This window comes from Capsicum annuum, chromosome 2 (genome assembly GCF_002878395.1).
Source record: "Capsicum annuum cultivar UCD-10X-F1 chromosome 2, UCD10Xv1.1, whole genome shotgun sequence".
Taxonomy (NCBI): domain Eukaryota; kingdom Viridiplantae; phylum Streptophyta; class Magnoliopsida; order Solanales; family Solanaceae; genus Capsicum; species Capsicum annuum.
The window spans coordinates 108,062,964-108,083,717 of record NC_061112.1 but is presented as its reverse complement, the minus strand read 5'-3'; the positions used below and the strand labels follow the sequence as shown (position 1 = coordinate 108,083,717).

General features: G+C 35.2%; 1 protein-coding gene across 38 annotated transcripts; it reads right to left on the bottom strand.

Moving 5' to 3' along the window:
* Positions 1-8,587: 8,587 nt before the first annotated feature.
* Positions 8,588-20,495, bottom strand: LOC107852710. 38 transcript variants are annotated; one of them, XR_007052093.1, is made up of 9 exons: positions 20,260-20,480; positions 19,450-19,514; positions 18,019-18,165; positions 11,086-11,513; positions 10,823-10,995; positions 9,812-10,457; positions 9,516-9,734; positions 8,858-9,003; positions 8,588-8,780 (listed from the first exon to the last, which is right to left on the bottom strand). XR_007052093.1 is itself a non-coding variant. In XM_047406434.1 (9 exons), the coding sequence occupies exons 6-9, from the start codon at positions 10,083-10,085 to the stop codon at positions 8,700-8,702; spliced, it is 651 nt and encodes a 216-aa protein (XP_047262390.1). In that variant the 5' UTR covers positions 10,086-10,995; positions 11,086-11,513; positions 17,387-17,624; positions 18,019-18,220; positions 19,450-19,514; positions 20,260-20,480; the 3' UTR covers positions 8,588-8,699. The 38 variants fall into 38 exon arrangements, 15 of the variants coding, with proteins under 15 accessions (XP_047262390.1, XP_047262391.1, XP_047262400.1 ...); XR_007052098.1 differs by having other exon boundaries at positions 8,588-9,003; positions 9,812-9,884; positions 10,029-10,457; positions 10,876-10,995; XM_047406434.1 differs by adding an exon at positions 17,387-17,624 and having other exon boundaries at positions 9,516-9,643; positions 9,790-10,995; positions 18,019-18,220.
* Positions 20,496-20,754: the final 259 nt, after the last annotated feature.

Genomic DNA, 20,754 nt, shown 5'->3' with positions numbered 1-20,754 from the left:
CTTTCAGGGTTTGAGGCTCAATCTATAAGTCCAGCTAAAAAGTTGAGATTTTAGAGAGAAAAGACTGTGCAGTGGTGAGCCTTCTTTATTCCAGAAGGTCTGGTTATTTCAGACTATGTCATTCATTTTGTTTTTAGGTCTACTGGGGCCTTGTCCCAGATTCAGATAATTATCATTTTACATGTCTTAGAGATTTTGCAAACAGGTTCAGATATTGTCTAGTTGTTGATGGGTTTTACTACTTTCCATCTTAAAATTGAAATCAGAATGACCATGATTCCGTATTATATTTCATTTCGCATCTTTTTTTATTATATGAACATTGTGCATGACTACAGATAGAAAGGTGCATCCGGGCCTTTATGGTTCGGGATGCTCGTTACGGCCAAGGCCTCAGTTCGAGTCGTGACAGTCTCATTCGAGGATGAATGTTCTCAAGGGGGAGATATTGTAATACCTCAAAAAACTAAAACAATGCTAAAGTCATGTTTCAAGATCATCCATAGTGCATTATGGTCCTTTGGTAGCTTTATGAATTAGTTTAATGTATATTAAGGTCCCAAATAACTCCCATCTATTTGATGAATCAAATATATCCCCTACCGATTAAGTTTACGATAAGAATATTGCTTTAGTCAACTTAAAACGAGCATAACTTTTGCTTTACTTAGAATTTCACAGCTCAAGATCCAGCAAACTGTAGGAAATTGAATTATTTTTCCAAAGATACCAATTTCTCCCAAATTCGATACTCGGGGGAGAAGTTATGGCACTTTTAGTACAAAACAGTAGCCTAGCGTTATAAGATAGCGTCGCGGTGATGGCCAATTTCACCTTCGTCCTTTTCCAGTGTGTCACCACAATTGCCACCACATCCCGCCAATGGGTCATTTCACAATTGTGATTTTCCAATGAGGCACCGCGATAGTCTCGCATCATGCCAAGGGATAAATTTGCATCCAGTGGGGTACCGCAATTGTGCCGCATCATGCCAAGCTTCCAGACCACAGTTTTCAGTTTTTCAGTGGCTCAATGTGATTGTACCGCATCTATCCATGTGTCAAAATCAGGATTTTGCCCAGCTCCATGATTAATTACCAGGGACCGTTTTGTCTTTTCCACAAAGCCTGAAACTAGTCCTAAAGAAGGAATTAAAACGTAAAAGGGCATTATATGCCCCATTATTCACACATTACACTTTAAGAAATTAATTCTCTTTCAAGAAAACAAAGCCAAGCCTTCAATAATCAAGTTCAATTCTCAAGGAATCCACCAAGAAACTTCGAGAATTCAACTACTCAGGTATGTTTGGTGTTCATCCTTGGGTTTCCTTCCACCCTTTGAGTTCAAGACCCACCCTCCACCTTTTTGCAAGATTTAAATTATGATTTATATTCTAAATTGATTAGTGTTCATGTATGTGTTGATCTCATGGGTTTTAAACGAAGAAGATTATGAGTTTCAAGTAAATAAACTAGTATGTGTGTTGATTTATGTACTCCTCATGTCATAACCTATGAATTGTGAATTGAATGTTGTAATAATGATAATCCCATGTTATTTTCCTCATGTTCAAAAACCATGCCCCCCAAATGTTTGATAAAATGCTTATGTGAATGATTTGTGCATGACATCCTAATTGTAATTCTTTAAACTTGTGATATGGTTCCCTTAATAATGCTATCGAGTCCTGGGGTAATATATACCCAAAATTAGCTGCTTACTCAGTTTTTAGTCGTACAAGAATGACCGTGTAGTATCCCAAACAGTCATATCCGGTCAGTTAATAGAACCATCTTGAGTTCAGTCAATCTTAGCACTATCTAGGAATCAGTGTCGGTTCAGTTGGGAGTAGTATTCAGCATCGAGTAAACCCAGGGATAGGGGCATTCCTGTGAGTATAGGGTTTGACCCTTAGTGGCAATCCCTGAGTTTAAAAACTACGTAGACAGCGTAGGGTAAGACGTCCTACTGCAAGACTAGGGTTGATGCAATTATATATATATATCCTAAGTCTTCCTGCCAAATGAGGGTTGACACAGCATTCTTAGTCTCCCGTGGCAAGGTGCTAACACCCTTCCAATGGGGGTCACAGGTTAGACCCTAAATCAATCAATATCGGGGTATATCGATTAGATGCACACTCCCATAGTTACAGTTTTAGTCTTAGTATTCAGTAGAGAACTCAGTCAGTTCTACAGAACCATGCTATCAGTTATCAGTTACTCAGCCATCAGAATTCAGAACTCAAATTCTGTATTATCTCAGATACACGATGTATACCTATATGCACAGTATTGCATGTTCAGTATGTTCAGTAGTTACAGTTTTGCATATACTCTTATCGCATTACTTCATGATGTTCAATCAGTCAGTTATCACCTTATGTATATGGACCCATGCATATCATCCTAGCCTCACCTAGCATACCAGTACATTCAAAGTACTGACGCATACTCTCTCTTTGCACTATGATGTCTCATATCATAGGTTCAGACGCTCGAGTTCCTGTATACTTAGCGAGATCAGTCTATCAATCGCAGCTACAGTAGTGAGTCCTCATCCATCGAAGATGTGATATTTATTTAGCCATTATATTATTTAAGTATTTTAGTTATTTCAGACAACAGTTGTGAGTTAGTTGGGGCCTGTCCAATCAAATCTTTTATTTCAGATATTTCGAGACTTTTCAGACGTTATCGGTTAGTAGTTATTCTATAGATGTATTCAGTTTAGATTCGGTATCATGAACCATATGGCATTTTCAATTTTACTTCCGCATATCTTTCATGAATATTTTTTAGTGCTCACAGCAGGTACGAGTCATGGGTTAGCTTGTGGTCCTTCGGGGTTGTAAGCACCGTGTGATGCCCAGGGTATAGTCTCGGGGCGTTACATTAGCAGAACCTAGTTGCTGCTGATAATTAGAAAGTTTCACAAACTTTTTGTTGTGGGGGGTTCCTTTAACCCACCCATCCTTGAAGTGATGCCTGGTATGGCCTTCTATGGCCTCGCTTTAGAAGAAGTTCTTTTTACAATGGATGCATTCATACATCCAGATACCCTTATGTCCATTGTATTCCGGTATTTTGATTACGTTCATGTTCAACAATTTAGGTAGAGAGGGATGAGGAATATATATTTAAAGTACAAAAATAGAAGATGAAGGGGGAGTTCGGTATGGAGAAAACTCATCTTTTATTCAAATATTTGGATGTACTTTTTTTTTAAAAATGTGGGTAGGGGAAGACGAAATGTGGGAGTAGATTATAAGTTGGGGAGTAGAACCCTCACCAACAAGGTGAAAGTTCAATATCCAACCAAATAAACTACTAAAAATCCCATATAATATGTATCAGAAACCTTACTCTCTTCCCTGATGACAATCATACCTGAATCTGAAGCATCACTGACATCTTGTTAAATGAATAGTTGAAGAAAATTATAGTAAATATCTGCAGATTACAGACAAGGATTAGTGTAGGATACGATAAAATGTCTATTTGCAATTTTTAAAGCAATAATAGAATTATATTAACCTGAGTTATAATTCAACCCGATAAGGAAAACAATATAATGGAAATTAAAGAATTGTTAAAACCAAGTTAACATTAAGGCAAATAAAGAAAACTAGACAGTTGCAATTAAATTTTCATTAAGACCTAAGTTAACATCTCAAATTTATAAAGAAAACAGCACCATCACAATTAAGGAATGTTTAAACCTAACTTAAAACTTAACTAGATAAAGAAAATAGCTGAAATAAACCGTCAATGATCAAACTTTCTAAAACCATTCAACCATTTCAATTCAAAATCACCATAGATCAAAACTTTACAGCAAAAATAGCTTAAAAACACAGCATTCCATACACACATCAGAATGGACAGTAAAGCACACAAGAATCAACTCAGAATAAAATTAAAAACAAGCACAAAAAAGCAATCAACTTCAATTCTTTTTCTTAAAAATGAGAGCAACCCAGATAAATATTAGCACATACCTACCTTACCTATGGTTCAAACCTCACAAAAGAGAGGGAGGGAGGGACATAAAGCAAGTTTTTTAAGACAACCAAACGTATCGAGTGAGAGAAAGAAAGAAAAGGTTTTAGAGAGAGGGAGAGAGTATCTACATACATACAACACATACAAAAACACGTCACTTCACAACATAAAACTCAACACATACAAAAACATCCAACACAAAACACTGACATATGGAAGACTAAGTGGGTGGGGCGCTTATCTTTGTGGGAAGAAGCCAAAGAATTTGCCACTCAAATAATGCCATATGGAGAACAGGATGTATGCCCCCTCTCTCTCATCTTACCATTCACACTTTTCACACTTTGATCTATTTGGGGGCGGGGTAGCTTTGTGGGCAGCGAGCCAAAGAATAATGCCACTCAGATGATGCCATGTGGAGGACTGTTTGTATTCCCCCTCTCTCTCATCACGTCGTTCACACTTCTCTTCACACTCTTCACACTTCTCTTCATATTCTTGAATGAGAATAATAAATTAGAAGACTCAAGGAGAATAATAGATTCTAGTTGAATGATTCTTGTAATCTAATGTCTATATATGTTTCTATCAATTTCTCTCTCTAATTTTTTTCAAAAATACACCAGTATTATATTTCTCTTGACATGAATCATCATTCATAAGCATTATTCAAATATGTATATCATGTCTTCCATAATGCATACATTGTATCAGTAATTAATTCTTAATGAAGTTCTCTTGTACGTATTAAATACTAAGAATGATAGGTAGTAAATGAGTAGTTTTCATATTTGGATATGCATATAGTAAATACGGTCAATATGTAACACCCCGTAGTCTTTTTTACTTGATAACCCCCTTAGTAGCGTGCTTAAAGAGGTAGTAACCTGAAAATTTTCCAAGTGTTAGTCATATTCTAAGCTTTGGAACTTCAATAATTTCTTAATCGACCTTTCCGACCCCGAGAAGTTGATTTTTGAGTTGATTCGTATTTAGAGGTTAAAAGGGGATGTCTCAAGGGAGTTTTGGATTTTTTGGATGGGGTTTAAGGTGTTTTTGGATTTTTAAAATAGAAGGTCACCGAGATTTAACCGCGTCGCGGTGACTATAGCGATGGGACCCTAACCGCATCGTGGTGAAGAGCAAAGCAGCAATGGTCAGTTCCAGTGACTCACCACAATTTTCACCACATTGCGGTGAGTATAGCGATGAGGGTGTCATTTCATCGCGGTGGGTGCCAAAAATGGGTTCTAGTTGTGAAATTAAATTCTGAAGGATAGTATTATCATTTCCCTAAGGCCCCAAGTCATGAAAACAGAAGACTAAAGTGTTATTTTAAAATTATATGCCCAAAATTACTCAATTCCATCAAGAACTAAACCCTAAACTCCTTTCCTAAAGATCTAGGATCAAGCTCTTAGTCCAAGATTTCCAAGAAAAAAATCAAGATTCGGGTTCTATTCTTCGAACCAAGTAATCTAAAGTATGTGGAGTTTTTCTAAACAACATAGGCATGGTGAAAACATTTTAATAATTTTTTGAATGTTTAGAAATCATATATTTACAAAGGGTTCTTGAATTTCATTAAAAAAACATGCATTGTGAACTCTGTCAATAATATTATGTTTTGGTCTTGAGGTCTTCCCTTAATCTTGATTTTTCTTGTGTATATGTATATATGTATTTTTCAGTATTGAAATATGAATTGAGAGCATGAGTAATGAATTTCTCCTCTCTCATTGCGTTACTTCTTGTTTTACGAATTATGGGTTACTAAGTTGCATGCCTTAAAGTATGAGTCAATAGCTTTACTATCTTGTATGAATTTTATATTGGTTAGAATTGACAAGAGGGATAATTTCTTGTTTTTAAATGCTAAATGTGATAATCAAAGGAATTGCATGTTTATTTTGAGAAATTGTCTACCATTTTCTGAAATGTTGAATAGAGAAAATTTTGCATGGTTTAACATATATTTTTAAATATGAATTCTCTTGTATTGTTTTAATATTTTGGTGGCCTGATCATTGTTTTTAATGAAAGAGTTGTACATGATATTTTATGTCTTAGAAAATATGGCTTGTAAATCTTGGTATAACGACACCAAAATAGATGATTCCATGATAAACTCAGAATATTATACAGATTTTATTTAGATTTTCAGACTTTTAGTTCAAAAAGATGCATGTTTATTAAAGGTTAAAAATCGGCCTAATAGAGAGTTTTGTGGTTACCCGAAGAAGGCATGAGTTAGACACTCATTGTTCAAAATTGTGTTTTGTCGATATGGGTTATTTTGTCCCCAAAGAGGGATTATATGTTGGCCTAGTGCCCTCTGGTGTATCAGAATAAGAAACTCCAACCCTAGCAGCGAACATGGGTTGGGGGCTTGGCCGCCGAGTCAAAGAAGGTTTCCATATATCCCATGGGGTCGTAGACTTGTTAGGTGTACCACCTAACTCAGAAGTAAGACAAAGACTATAGAGTTGAGATTCACAGAAACGTTTTAAAAGCCTATTGGTTATTCTCATGGATTTTCAAATGTTTTATGATGACATACATTTCATGAAATGCTCTTACTTTATATACCAGTATTTTATTTGGACTTTTCTACGTACCAGTACATCTGTATTGACCCCCTATATTTTTGGATCTGAGGTACAGTCCCGAAGTCCCTTTCAGCAGTAGACTTGGGGGTCGGAAGTTGCAGTCGCAGACTTATATTAGTTGTTGTTATAGATTTATGGGTTTCACCCCAAATTTGTTCAGTTGAATTTTAATGTTGACCATGATTCCGTATTGTTGAGTATTTCCGCATGTTCCTTTATAGTATATGAATGTGTGCATGGTTGCCATATAGTGAAGGGCGCTCGAGCCATCATGGTTGGGATGCTCGTCGCGGCTAGGGCCTTGGCTCGGGTCGTGACACAATATTCTTAAATTACTTTGGAAAACAAAAAGAATTGTTGTTTATTTGAGATAAAATTTGAATTAATTTGAATTTTATAATCTTTATTTTTTGCTAAAAAACTTAATTAAAATGTTATATTTTTTGTTTACCGTGTTTCTATATATGATATTATTAACTAATTACAAGTTTATTTGATTACGAGTGAATATATAATTTCATGATTAATAAAAATATTAAGATATCTAATTGCAAATGCTAGGTGGCTTCAGTTCACAGAATCATCAAATATAAATGAAGAGGACAAAATAGACGGACATACAAATAACATTGGTGAAACTACTATGCTAGATTAAAGAGAACACTCAAAGACTTTCTTACAAGTGTATAACGTAGTAATTCATGGTTAAGTCAACTAGAAAATTTGTAGGTTCTATTTATTTTCCTCTATTTAGATATCATCCCTTGGAGTAAATGATATTCCACATACATGTGCTTCCTTTGATCCGCGAAGCTAAAATGACAAGACAGTTACAAGACATGTTCCATCTATAACACTAATCATCTAAAATCAGTAGTAACATGCGAGACAAATAGAAAAAAGAAAACGACTGAACTAGTGATATCTCATCGCGATCAGATAAAACAGATAGTCTTTCGAGGCGGTGTGAAGTAATTGGTGACATAAATTTAAATGATCAAATCCCCTCTTTGAGAAGGAAAGGAAAAGTCATCAACCTTCTTTTTGTGTATTTGGAGAAAGCGAAACCAATTTTTGGCAGCAGGAAAAATCTACACAACCTTAATAAACTTAAATGTATTTTCTTGTTAGCTTACTTAGGCCACTTGACTTATGAAAATCACTTGACTTATGAAAATGATGTTTGTTCCTTGTTAAATAATCCATTTATAAAATTCACCCTTATTGATTAAGAAAATGAAACTCAAGCCAAAGACCATTATAGACGAAAAAAATAAAACACTCCTTTCTGCTGGTGTTTGATTGAAAACCTTTTCCAGGAAAACTGAAAACTTCTTTAAAAATACAATTGCCTCACAAATGAACAGCTCAACCTAAATTTTGATACTACTAGAAAATACCCCAATGGTGACAGTTGCAAATCCGTCGCAATAGACAACAAAATCGTTGCCACAGCTCTACCACAACGGTTCAACAATCGTCCTATAGGTGGGCATTGAGATAGGTCTATGACAACAATTTATGCAACGGTTGAACGGTTTCAGACAACCGTCGCCTTCACCTATGGCGACGGTTATTTTGACTTATTGAGACGCCTATTTTCATCTATTACAATGGTTTCTAGCCGTTGCAATAGAATCTATTGCAACAACATTAAATCGTTGTAACAGCCTCTATTGCGACGTTTTTGTTATTCTGTTGCTACGCTTTTTGAGTACATTTTACAACTATTTCATTACTTATTGGGACACCTATTTTCATCTATTGCAACGGTTACTAACTGTTGCAATAGCATCTATTGCAATGCTTTTGTTATTCTGTTGCAATGCTTTTTGACTACCTATTGCAATAGTTTATTGATCTATAGCAACAATTATTGCCACATGTTATTAAATTGGAACGATTTATATAAATAGTCACTCGTATTAAGGTAAATTTATATTAACATACATGATAAATTAACACAATATATACACATCACAAAACAAAATCATTCATTAATAATATCATAATTCAAAATATACAACAAGCTTATACATTATATGAGATGAACTCCATCTCAATACCCGCCCATGAGAGCTGCTCATTGAGATTCTGCATCCCTGATGCGGTGAACTCCAACAGCATATCTTACTGCTAAACAATTGGGTTCAATTTTTCCTACCTACTCATTAAAGTAAAAGAGTGTAATTTACTTATACATTAGATAAAAGAGAGGTTTCAAGCTTGAAGAGGAAGCACCTTTTCCAAGCATTTAGCAGAGCTCCTATGATCACTCATCAAGTAATAAGCATTAGCTACACTTGTCCAAATGTGAGCTGCTTTCGAGTCTGCTTTCAAAGATGCTAGTAAACACTCTTCGGCAACATTAGCTGCAGTAATTTGATCTGCAGAGGTTCCACAAAGAAAATTTACTTTGAACTTTACACAAGTTCACTAATAAACAAAACTAGCTAACTCACTACATATTCTTATTTCAAGGCTCATCTTTCAAGAATAGCAAATTTCAAAATGACCATTTATGTAGTGAAGTAGTGTTGTCCACTAAAATATCAAATATATCAAAAAGACGAACACACTGCTTTGGTAATTGGCACTAAATCAAAGGTCTGAGTATATCTGCAATCTCGACAAATTAAAATATGAGGTAAATTCGGAGAGTTGGAAAAAAAGTGGAAAGGGGATAAAAGGGGGCTAAGAGTTTTCAGTGTTTCTTGAAGTCGTTATTAGAGATTTGCAGTTTAATCAAAATGACCCTATGTTTTAATTAATCTATACAGCTTCAGAACTTCCTAGTAGAAATGCTAAAACAAAAGCAGTTCTAGTTATGACAGCACCCTAATGGATAGAGTAACCTTCAAGTAGAAATACTATGTGGAGAAAAGCTGTCTCTTCATACCAGGTATATTGTACCCAGGAGGTCCGCTAGGAGCTGGCGAAGGAGACATATGTGCAGTGGAGTTTCGGTTGTCCAAGCATGAAACCACTGGTGTAGATGGAGATGGAGGTGGAGGAGATGAATTCTGTCTGTACCATAACTCGGGACAATTAGTTTTCCAAAAACCAATTCTTTCATTTTCTCACGATCATAAGTTACAAGAGTATTGTGAACAAATTCCTGTTGCAAATAGAAGCATGCATGTTTCAACAAGGGAAGAGTCAGGAAGATGAACCTTGTCAAGTAGTGAGAAGTACCTCCAAGAAGACTAGTTGGATTCTTTTCATTCGGGAAAATTCCTAGGCAATAAGCACCACGTACTTTGAAGTGCTTTAAAACATACAAGGTACAATGGAAAAGGGGGAAGATAATCAATACAAAATAGTAAAAAGAAAAAGAAGCCAGTAGATCTGACTCCAAAATAGTGTCGGGCAAGATCGTTAATAAAGTACTAAAGCAGAATAAGATGCTTACCTGGAACAAGTAGTTTTCAGGAGAGAGAGTTAGTTTATTTCCATCGCCAAATACCATATCAACAGGCAGAAAGTTCTTTACGAGTTGTGACTCGTCGCTCGAATATATATAATATTAATAATATGGGTAAAACCAGCAGTAGGAAGAAAAGATATTTAAACAAGATTAGTTTATTTCCATCCCTAAATACCATATCAACAAGCAGAAAGTTCTTTGCGAGTAGTGAAATGTCGCTGGAACATATATGATAATAATAATATGGGTAACGCCAACAATAGGAAGAAAACAAATTTAAACAAGAAAATCATAAGATGTCAAATTAATTTCAGAATTCTTCATATAATACCTTCCAGCCCATGAAAAGCAAATATCATTAAAACTAGGATCAGGCCCTTTGATCTGTTTAAGAGAATGAAGCTCTTTTATCACCTGAAAAGAAAAGTGAAGAGGCTCATCCAGAAAGGCATAGACTTAGTTGCATTTAAAGATATAACCCCCTAATGATCCACTTTTCCGTTCACTAAACATAATGTAGCAAAAGCAATGAAATACAACATCAAAGATGTCTAGAAACTTGCAAGGAACTCTGTATATATTGAAAATATTACCTCCTAACATCAACAACAACATACCCAGTGTTCATACGAGTGGGGTCTGGGGAGAGTGGGGTGTACGTAGCTCATAACCCTATTCTTCTCACCAATAGCGTTTTTCCACCGCTACTCTTTTTCAGGCAGATTAGGATCAAACAAATGATAGAAATATTGGCAAATATGTAGATAACAATATCTTACAGCACTCTTGAAAGCTATAAATGCTGCTTCTGGAAAGTAAGAATAGGTTGTACCACTATCAAGAATAGTCCCATGTTTTCCACCAAAAACCCGAGGATTTATTTTCAACGGCTTCCCAGCTACAAGTATCTCCTTCAGCTAAATATTGTAGTACAGGCTGTTGCCATCTGAGACTAGAGTAAATTCGTAAGATTTATCAAGTGTACTTGTTAGGAGGAGACCTAACATTCCTATGTATATAAAAAATTATTTCCAATACATACCTGTGACCAAAATCTGATTTAGTAAAGACCATGTGAGCTGGGGGGTTTATTCCACCAAGAACCATCAACCCACCACCAAAATCCATACCTCCATAGCACAAGGAGAAAGAATCACTGATTACATGTTTTTCAACAAGTTGATCAACTACACTGACATCCCCTGGGCCCAAGCCCATTATACCATCTGCACGTTGGGTGTAAATATCACCAGTTTCCGCAATTTCAGATCCAAAAACAGCTCGTTGCGGTCCAAGCTCACTAAGATTTCCAAAAGATAAGATGTCCTCTCCAAGCAACCCAAATCTTGAACTTATCTCAGCATATAGTCTTTCATAAATACATTGCTGCCTTTTAAGGTCACAGGGACAAGCCTTATCACATTTCACAGATTGATAAGTTCTTGACATTTCCGACAGAAACTTAGGATCCTAAGTAAGAAAAAAAACATAGTACCACTGATCAAAAGAAGGAAATCAAAACGACATACAGTTCCAAGTGCTATATTAAACATTTCTCACAAAAATTAATAGGGTGAACTTTAGTAAAATCAATAGTCATATAAAGTTGCTTCAAGTGCTCATATTTGTCTCCAATTAGGATCCTTTATAACTCCAACACAAAATGAGAAAATAACATATTTAAATGTCATGAAACTATATAAAGGGATTCTGTAGCACACCGGCAAAGAGCAGCTTAGAAATTTATTAAAAAAAATTGTTTTTCATTTTTGATGAGTAGAAATTGATTACATTTTTATCCTACTTAGATCAATTTGTTCTTGTTTACCTGTCCATGTCCTCTTTCCTTATAAGTAAATGCATTTAGAATTGCTTCCTCAAGAGAGACATAGTATCCCACCACTGGCAATGTGGAGCCCTAAGGTTCCTATACTGACAGCTACCTTTGCTGGGAAGTCACTCAGCAGGTACTATCCTAACTGGAGATAAGTTGAGAAAAGAAATATGTTTAATTGCTGGTTACTTTGCTTGCAAAAGGCATCCTGGAGGGGCTAAAGATTATTCTACTGTTGCATGTGAATGGACATCAATTCTTTTTTTTCTTGGGAAGCGAATGGAAATCAATTCTCTCTATTATCTTTTCCTGTTCTTTCTGCAACATGCCTGTTCTATCGGTTTGGAAAGCAAGAGGAAGAGATTACGGAAACTGACATACTTTACCTGATTAATGTACAAGGACAGAAACAGAACATCCTATGGAGGATTACAATTTGATTATCACCAAATTAAGGCATCAATTTTTTTCTCTACTCATTTCCTGTGGTAGACACTATCCGGCAAACATGAATTAGCATTTTAGGAAAAGCTATATAAGGAAGGAGCATAGAACCTCAAAGTGAATGAAGATAACCAACAGAAGGACCTTGTCAAGGAGGGATTATACTGGGTATGTTTTTGTAGAATCATTCATCGGATATATCATAAAAATGTTTTTTTAATACTAGTACAGGAAAAAACAAGAAACATATGAAAAGGATCATAAGTGCCTACAACATAAACACTTCTTATTATGGTTTGTAATACCTCGAGGTTCTCCCATTTATTATGGTGGAATAACTAGGTTACTTCCTAAAATGGTGTCCCTGCCTACAACATAAACACTTCTCTCTTAATGGAATGACCATGACTTCCATCAGAATACAATATGCTTTTTAAGCGCCCAAAAGGTGTGGCCAAGTGGTCATCGATGTGGGAGAACTATGAGGTCTCAGGTTCAAATCCCAGAACCATGTGATTTTTCCAATCTGCCTAAGCCTCAGCTGCCAGAGTTACCAGGTACTTGTCCTGATGGGAGGAAAAAGGTGCCGGGGAATAGTCGAGATGCAAAGAAGCTAGCCCGAACACCACCGTAATAAGAAAAAGTATGTTTTAGAAATCTAAGATACGTATACTTTGTTTTTGAGTGGTAAGTTTATGACATTATCAGCTTCAAACCCCATCTATCTGAAGCTATTGCATCATTTTTTCCAGTGATGCAATCAGAGTGAGCAGCTAAGAGCCACATTACTAGGTTGGAAAAGCTTAGGCACATTTTCTATAATCTCAACATAGTATGAGTCAATTGACCTTTTCTCTCTCTTTTATAGACATACTGGGTAGGATTTTTCTTCAGCTTGAAGAAACATTGGTAAACCTAATTTCATTTGGAACATTCAAGCCTTCATAACTCAAATTTCATTCTTCACATGACTTAAATAAGACGTGATACTGAAGACTCCTTTGTTTCTAATGAAAGGGAGAAGTTCCAGCGGCCAATTTGAATCATCAGTAGATATGATCAAATGTGCAGGACTTAAAAGGATAAGAGAAATCTAGTGACATATACACGCTTGTACGCCGTTTTGTGATTATTTGTGTAACCCATAGGGTTTTTACCACTTGAGGTCCCCTACGACCAGTTCTAAGAAGTATGATGCCAAAAGCGTTCCGAATAGACACCTGCCTAACATCAGATTTCACAGCCTCGTAAAGTTTAGCAAGAATATTTTCAAGCTCTTCAGGGTCTAATTCCTCATCAGAACTTAAAGAAACATAGCAATAGTCATACAAAAGGTTGACTCAATAAATTAGAAGAATACACTAACCTTAAAATCACCAAATTAAAGAAGAAAACCCCAAATTTGCTCGGAAATTGAAGTGCAAATTGAGAGCTGAAATCGAAGTGGTTGTCAGAGCAGTGAAGAAGCTGGTTTCTGGTCGGAGCACTGGTGATCGATTGGTGGTGATTGTGGTCGCGTATTGGCGGTGTGTGGTCGGAGTGTACTGGTGGTGTGAGGTCAGAGTGTACTGGCGGTGTGTGGTGTGAGGTGTGTGGATGGAGCATACTGGCGGTGTGTGGTGACGAAGATCTTGATGGAGACGGTGGAGGCTTCATTGACAGGGGAGGAGGAGGAGGATCATCGTGTTGCTAGAAAAGATTGCAAAATGCCATCGGGAAATTTTCAACAGTGATGGGAAAAATTTTATTCAAATTTTTGGCGGATATAGTGAAAATTTTGGGAGGGAATAAATTACAACAAATGTAATAGCCTTTTTTTGTCATTTAAGTAGTATCATAGGTGACTTTATGGCAATGGTTCATGCAACCGTTGCTATAACTCATCCTATTACCACGGTTATTCATCAATAGCAATATGTATAGCACAAAATAGTTCAACTAAAACAGTTTTTTTTTTTGCAACGATTGGAAGTGTTTCAATAGATGCTCTATAGTAATGCATTTGAAACCGTTGTCAAAAGGTTTGTTGTAATAGGGGTAATTCCTAGTAGTGATGATTTTGTCAAAATTTCTATTTAGATTCTTTGATAGCTCCTCTATTTGTAGCATAAAAGGTTCAGATATTGTCATATCATGCAACAAATAAAGTATGTTATATTGTATCTTTCATGTTATGTATTGTGTAAAATTAGATCCTAATTCCTATGGCCAAGATCATGGATAAGATGAGATCTTTAATGTTTACCCATTCTCAAGACAGATGAATACTTGTTTTCACATGAGTCTATCCATATCCGCTTATCACAGTTTTTGTTTTTGCTAGGACGATGAAGGTATCTATCGAACAACATTGTATATATAAGAATAGTATGAGTCACCTAAGTATCCTATAGAGGGAGAAGTGAGCTATTGCACAAATACTTAATACTAGCTATGAATCCAGAATGAAGCTAGGCATACATCTTTATCACTAAGGGTTTGTTTGGATTAGTGACATGGGGATTAATAATGTAAAATTTTCTTTTTATTATATAAGGTAATATTAACGTAAGGCTGGATTGTAATGCATAAATTATCCGAATATTTTATTTGATATACTAAACGTTAGTTTCATTTTCAAAAAAGTGTAATATGGAAATATTTGTTGAAAAGAAAAAAAGTTTCTTTACAATCATGAGGGTTGCTTTGTCTTTAGTTATTTAATCAACGTTCTATTAACCCTTATTTTTATTTCACATTCTATCCCATATGAAAAAAAAAAAAAATAGACAGAAAAAGCTCTCCATACAATACCTGGCAGTTATTTCTCAATGGTAGTTTTCTTCCTCTTTTTTCATAACAGACTCACACTCCATATATCCTAGGGGGATGTAGGTAAATTAGGGCACTGGTGCGTCTGGTAGATAAAAACACTAATACAACTATGGCGACCTCAGTTGTGGAGGAAATTCCACAGAAATCTAACTATTCCAAAGCAATAATTGTCTGATATCCCAAGCCCTAGTAACCATCGATTCATAATCCAAAAATGAAAGCTCGTTATGCTACTCAAATTGGCAATCCGATGATCATTTTCAAATCAAGAAATTACTATGGGATTATGACTGAGAAGAGTGTAGGTAAATTCATGAGGACTAAGACATATATTTATAAGATTTGCTCCAAATTTGCTGACAAAGTCACAATCCGAGTAAAAGTTAAAATTGGAGTTTACGATTTTTGCATTGTGTTTTTAGATTTTTTTAGAGTTGTGATCCGAATTTTGTTTGTCCGATCCTGAAAGTTTTGCGGTGCGTCCAATATTTGTGATTTTCGTCTATGGTGGTAGAGTAGGCATCGGGCTGTGACCTTTATATATATTTTTGGGACTAGGACTTATTTGTACGCACATACTATATAAGTGCAATTAGTGGGTCGATTTTGGACATTCAGAAATTATGTCTCCATAGTGTACTCCTCTCCTTTCATAGTGAAATTCCTCTGCCTCTGCACGTGGTTTTTCCGCAAGGATTTTCACGTAAATCTGTGTGTTGTTCTTGTTTTTATTTTACTTGTGGTTTGCTTATTATGTCCGAATCATAACAAATTTTCCAATGAAAGTTTGTAACATCTTTTGTACACTATGAAGATCATCTACCAAAAGGGGCAAAGGGCCTAATAGATTTCATGCAATCATTGTTTGTATATTTGGATTAAGAAAGGGTTCTTATGTATACTTCTATTCATTTGGATTACAAGGACAACATGAAACACACTTCAAAATCAGTCCACATTTCACGTATTGACCGCCTTTGGCGCTACATCGTTTCATGATGTAGGTTCTGGCTCTCATGTCCGCGGTTAGGCGCCTCATTAGGATCTCTATCTTCTACTATTGGTGAGTCTCTTTTCTATCAGGAGGTTGGATGGGATATGATGACTTCATTATATTTTCTTTCCTTTTAGTATTGGTACTTATTAGAGGCTTCACAGACTAATTTAGTTGTCAGGTCTTATAATTTTTAGTATTATTTGTCATGACTATTGTATCTTCAGACGTTAAGTGATATTAATGAACGTTTATGAAAGAATTTATCCTTTAAGAACACTTATTCTATTATGTTTCCTCTCTATTCATTATGTTAGCTGTATGCTCATGTGATATGCCAAAACGTTCGCTCGTACTAGCAATAGTATCGGGTGCATGCCACGTCTAGGGCCTCGGCTCGAGGAGTGACAATTTTAAAATGAATCAGAACTTGTTGTGACGACACCAAAAAGATCAAGTTATATAATTACTTTATGAAATAAAAACTACTAAATATAACTTTCATAACCACACACTAGTTAATAATCAATTTTGAGAACTGGAAAAGCCACGAATCATGGAAATAGAACTATCTAGGTGAAAATGATATCAACTGCTCTTAAAATAAATTCAAAGAATCAAACTCAACTTAATGGAGCAGTTACAGCTCATCGAGGACATGACCCTAGATAGGAAGGTCTGGAGGACGCAAATTAGGGCAGAAGACGTCGGTTTGGGTCGCTAGTGTAGGGAATTACTTGGTGGGGGTTTTATTCTTGTTATGATTCCATGTTCCATGTTTTATTACGAAGCTGTGTGCTTTCCTCTGTTTTCTAATACTTATGGGTGCCGTATTTATATTATGTAATCTAGTTCTGTGCTTTACTATGAGTTTGTGTGGTATCTCGTGACTTGAGTCGGGGATCTATCGGAAACAGCCTTTCTACTTCTTTAGAGGTAGAGGTATGGACTGCGTACATCTTACCCCCCAGGCCCCACTAGGTGGGAATACACTGGGTTTGTTGTTGTTGTTGTTGAAACTCAACTTAATAGTATAAAGCTCTATAAGAAAAGAGTGTTTTTTCAATGTTTTCTAATCTTTAAAAATGATACATCACCTCCCAGCTTTATTCTCAGCATCACCATACGTGCAACCTAGAAGAAGAGAATATCATGTTCGGTTTCAGTTCATATAGTATGGATGAACTAAAGTTGGATAAATTTTTTTGAAATTTGCATTGTCATCTGGATACCCCAATACAGATAGCGAAAATATACCAGATGAAAATCAGTTACCCAACACATTTGGATCTTGACAGAGCTCAACAATCTACTTCCCGATTTCCTACCAGCCAAATCTCGAGCTCCCTCTTCATTTCTAGCAACAAGCTACTGATCATCAGAGACAACAAATTCCTTCTGATCATTATCACACAGTGTCATATACCAAGAAGGAATATGATGACCCCACCAATGTTGTGTTGAGATGCACCAATCACGAAAGTTCTCAAGCCATCTGCTTGATTATCACATAAGTATTCATGACGTAGAGGACAATAGATTTTTAAGCAGGCGAGGTATTAGGAAATGAGAAAGATGACACAAAATATCTTGTATCGAACTTTTTTAACAAAACATCTGATATAAAGTTTAATATATAAAATTTATAACAAAAATTGCTGCCAAGTTTTTTGCATATATGCATCTATATCTGATGAGATACTTACACAAAAGTAAATGATAGAGTACTCATTTCTGCAATGAACAAAAGACAACATATAGAATAGAACCTAACAGAGTCAATAGACCCATCAAAATGTCAGAGCACAAATCAGCATCTCGTATAAACCTAGCATTTATTTAATAATCAAATGCATCGAAACTTTTTGGGGGGCCAAATAAAAAATTACCTTTTTCATTCATCAACATACTTCTTTGGGATGATCTCCAGTTTTCGATTATAATCACCCATAACAACATCCAAAGCCTACTTGGCCATAATTTTGTAGTCGACAAACCATTGGGGCTTTATAAGAGGTTCCACGACATTATTGCTTCTTCAAAAAATTCCAAGGCACATCTCATTATTCTTTGCACCCCTGTAGGAACTCTCTTTAACATGTAAATCAAAGATAATGCATCATAACGACAGGCAAATCAAATCATCCCTGGTTAATTCAATTTACATCTTTTGCACTATGTTCATAAGTCTAAGTCTAACTCTCCAGCTAAGAGGAGCTAACTTTCCATCTTACAGGAATCCATAGAGAAATACTCCATGTCATATGAAGTGCTCTATTAATAGAAATATCCAAAATAGGTTCTAAGAAGATAATCCCAAGACTAGTTAGCATGTGCTGGAAGACAAACATCTTTTATTCAAAGTAAACCAACTAAAATAGAACTATGATATAATCAGAAAGGTGATTAATTATTTTCAAGTAAGCATATTCTCTTAGACACCATTGCTTTCTCCAATTTTTTTGTCTAAATTTATCTATCAAATAGAAAAACTAACAATTCTTATAACGGAACTAATCAAATGAATAATCTCTGAAGCTGAGTTGGAGATGATTTTCCATAAAAAGAATACCTTAATGCAGGGAACAAAAGAAAGAATTACAAAAATAGTGTATGACATTACACAAATTTAACTGGCTTGTTAAAAATGAAATGTCTTATTTAAATGAACAAAGAGGATTATTCAGCCATTCACTCTCTTTCTTGTGCAATTTCAAGTTCATCAAATATATTGGAAGGGACATAGTCCTTTCTTGCATTCACAAAAGCACCGAAGCACTAAAGCATAAATATATATAGTACCATTTTCATGAACTACTTAATACTCTACAAATTACCTCACTTCTGATTGAGTCTTTGTGGATCCATTTTCTTTCATATGTTTTTCATGATCAGCTTTTGCACATTCCTTAGGCTTTTATGTGTTCAAGTTATTTTAGAATCACCCTTTTCATATTTTATTTTTATTGGTAAAAATCAACAATACCTTGTTTACAAAGCATGTAAAAATTAATGCATCTCTTGTAGAAGAAGTTAGCGTCTTTTCTTGTCCTTATGCAAAGTTTCGAACCAATTTCTACATTGAACACATCAATACCATCACCACTCCACAAGTCAACACCTAGGTTACAAAGCATATATAATCATATGCTCTCATATAGAAGAATGTACATAGTGTTATTTCTTGTCAATAATCAGTTTCTACAATGAACACACTAACACCATCATTACGCGATCAATCAATGTTTAGCTTTCAAAGTATCCATATAAAAACTTAAGCATCTTTTGGAGAAAAATTGGACAGTCATATTTTTCCTTACCAAAATTTGAACCAGTTAAGATGATGAACGTACTTAGCCCATCATTATGCAGCCAATGAATCATCCTACCAATCCAAACAATCAATAAGCAATATATTGTTGATTGACATAAAAAAGGCTTCTTCAAGAATTGGAGATTCTGCTTATATGCCTTGTCTAATACAGTCAACCATCATAATCTTTTATTACATAAAAGATAGACTGATTGCAAAAGTCCTTGCAATAATTAAGAGTAGCAAGGCTAACAATTTACTTATTTCTAATAAGAATACAAAGAAAATAAACAAAGTATCTTTTATCAAACAACACATCCATGGTTTTATCAGTTTACAGAGAAAAACAAACAGAAATTTGAAACTCTATTTCAAGTTACAATAAAAAAAAATGCAGTAAAAAATCACAAACAAATATACAATTACATCCCAACACACCCAAATCATACTAAATGCAAAAAAAAATTTATAAAATCAGTCCCAAAAGAAAATATAAACCCCACAACAGAACAGTAGAATCACATAAGTAGGAGAAAGACAATGTTGTTATTAATTTTTTTGAATTTGAATCAGATATGTAAGATATTATGGATACTATTAATAATTTGAACCTTAGTTGCTTGTTTGGTCTCTTAGTTTCATATATCAACCTTCCTTGTTTAAATAGATACGCCATACACTATTTGTATGGAAATAAGAGGGACGAAATCCTTTCAACCCATGCCACAAGAATTGGCGAAAGTTATCATAAATGGCAGTGGAGTAGAAGTTGATTTGAAGTTATTAACTGCAAAAGCTTCAAATAAATAGAAAATACCTTTGGAAAGCACGACTTCAACCCAGATTGGTATGACGATGCGCGGAAGACTGTCCGGGGAAGAAGAGAAGGCTCTATGAAATTTTTGCGCATAGATATACATGGCGTAAAGAGTATGAACGACAAGATACAATGTAAATGGAAGATCTGAAGCAGTGTTTCTCTGAGAGAGTAGGTGGTGGTATATATAGAAAGGCATGTTGGTGCTGTTTCGCGCAATAGTTTATTTTCTTTTCTTTTCTATTTCTTTTCTATTATCTTTCTATATATTAGAAACGGAAAAGACTCAAAATATGCTGAACTATCTGAAATAGCTTAAAAATACATTTCGTTAGATTTTTAGCTCAAAAATACTTCTTTATTAAATAATTGGCTCAAAAATACCCCTCCCTCTAACGGAATTCGAAAAAGGATCAAAAATACTCCTGAACTATCTGAAATGGCTCAAAAATACCCCTCTGTTAAATATTTGGCTCAAAAATACTTCTCCCCTTA

Bases quoted from the DNA above. Each gene is read 5' to 3' on its own strand.
- LOC107852710 (XM_047406434.1), bottom strand. From the start codon at position 10,085: ATGGTATTTGGCGATGGAAATAAACTAACTCTCTCTCCTGAAAACTAC. The intron at 9,644-9,789 runs GTTCATCTTCCT...GTTATGGTACAG, and splicing joins ACTTCTCACTACTTGACAAG to ACAGAATTCATCTCCTCCAC. The intron at 9,004-9,515 runs GTATGAAGAGAC...GAACCTCTGCAG, and splicing joins TCCTGGGTACAATATACCTG to ATCAAATTACTGCAGCTAAT.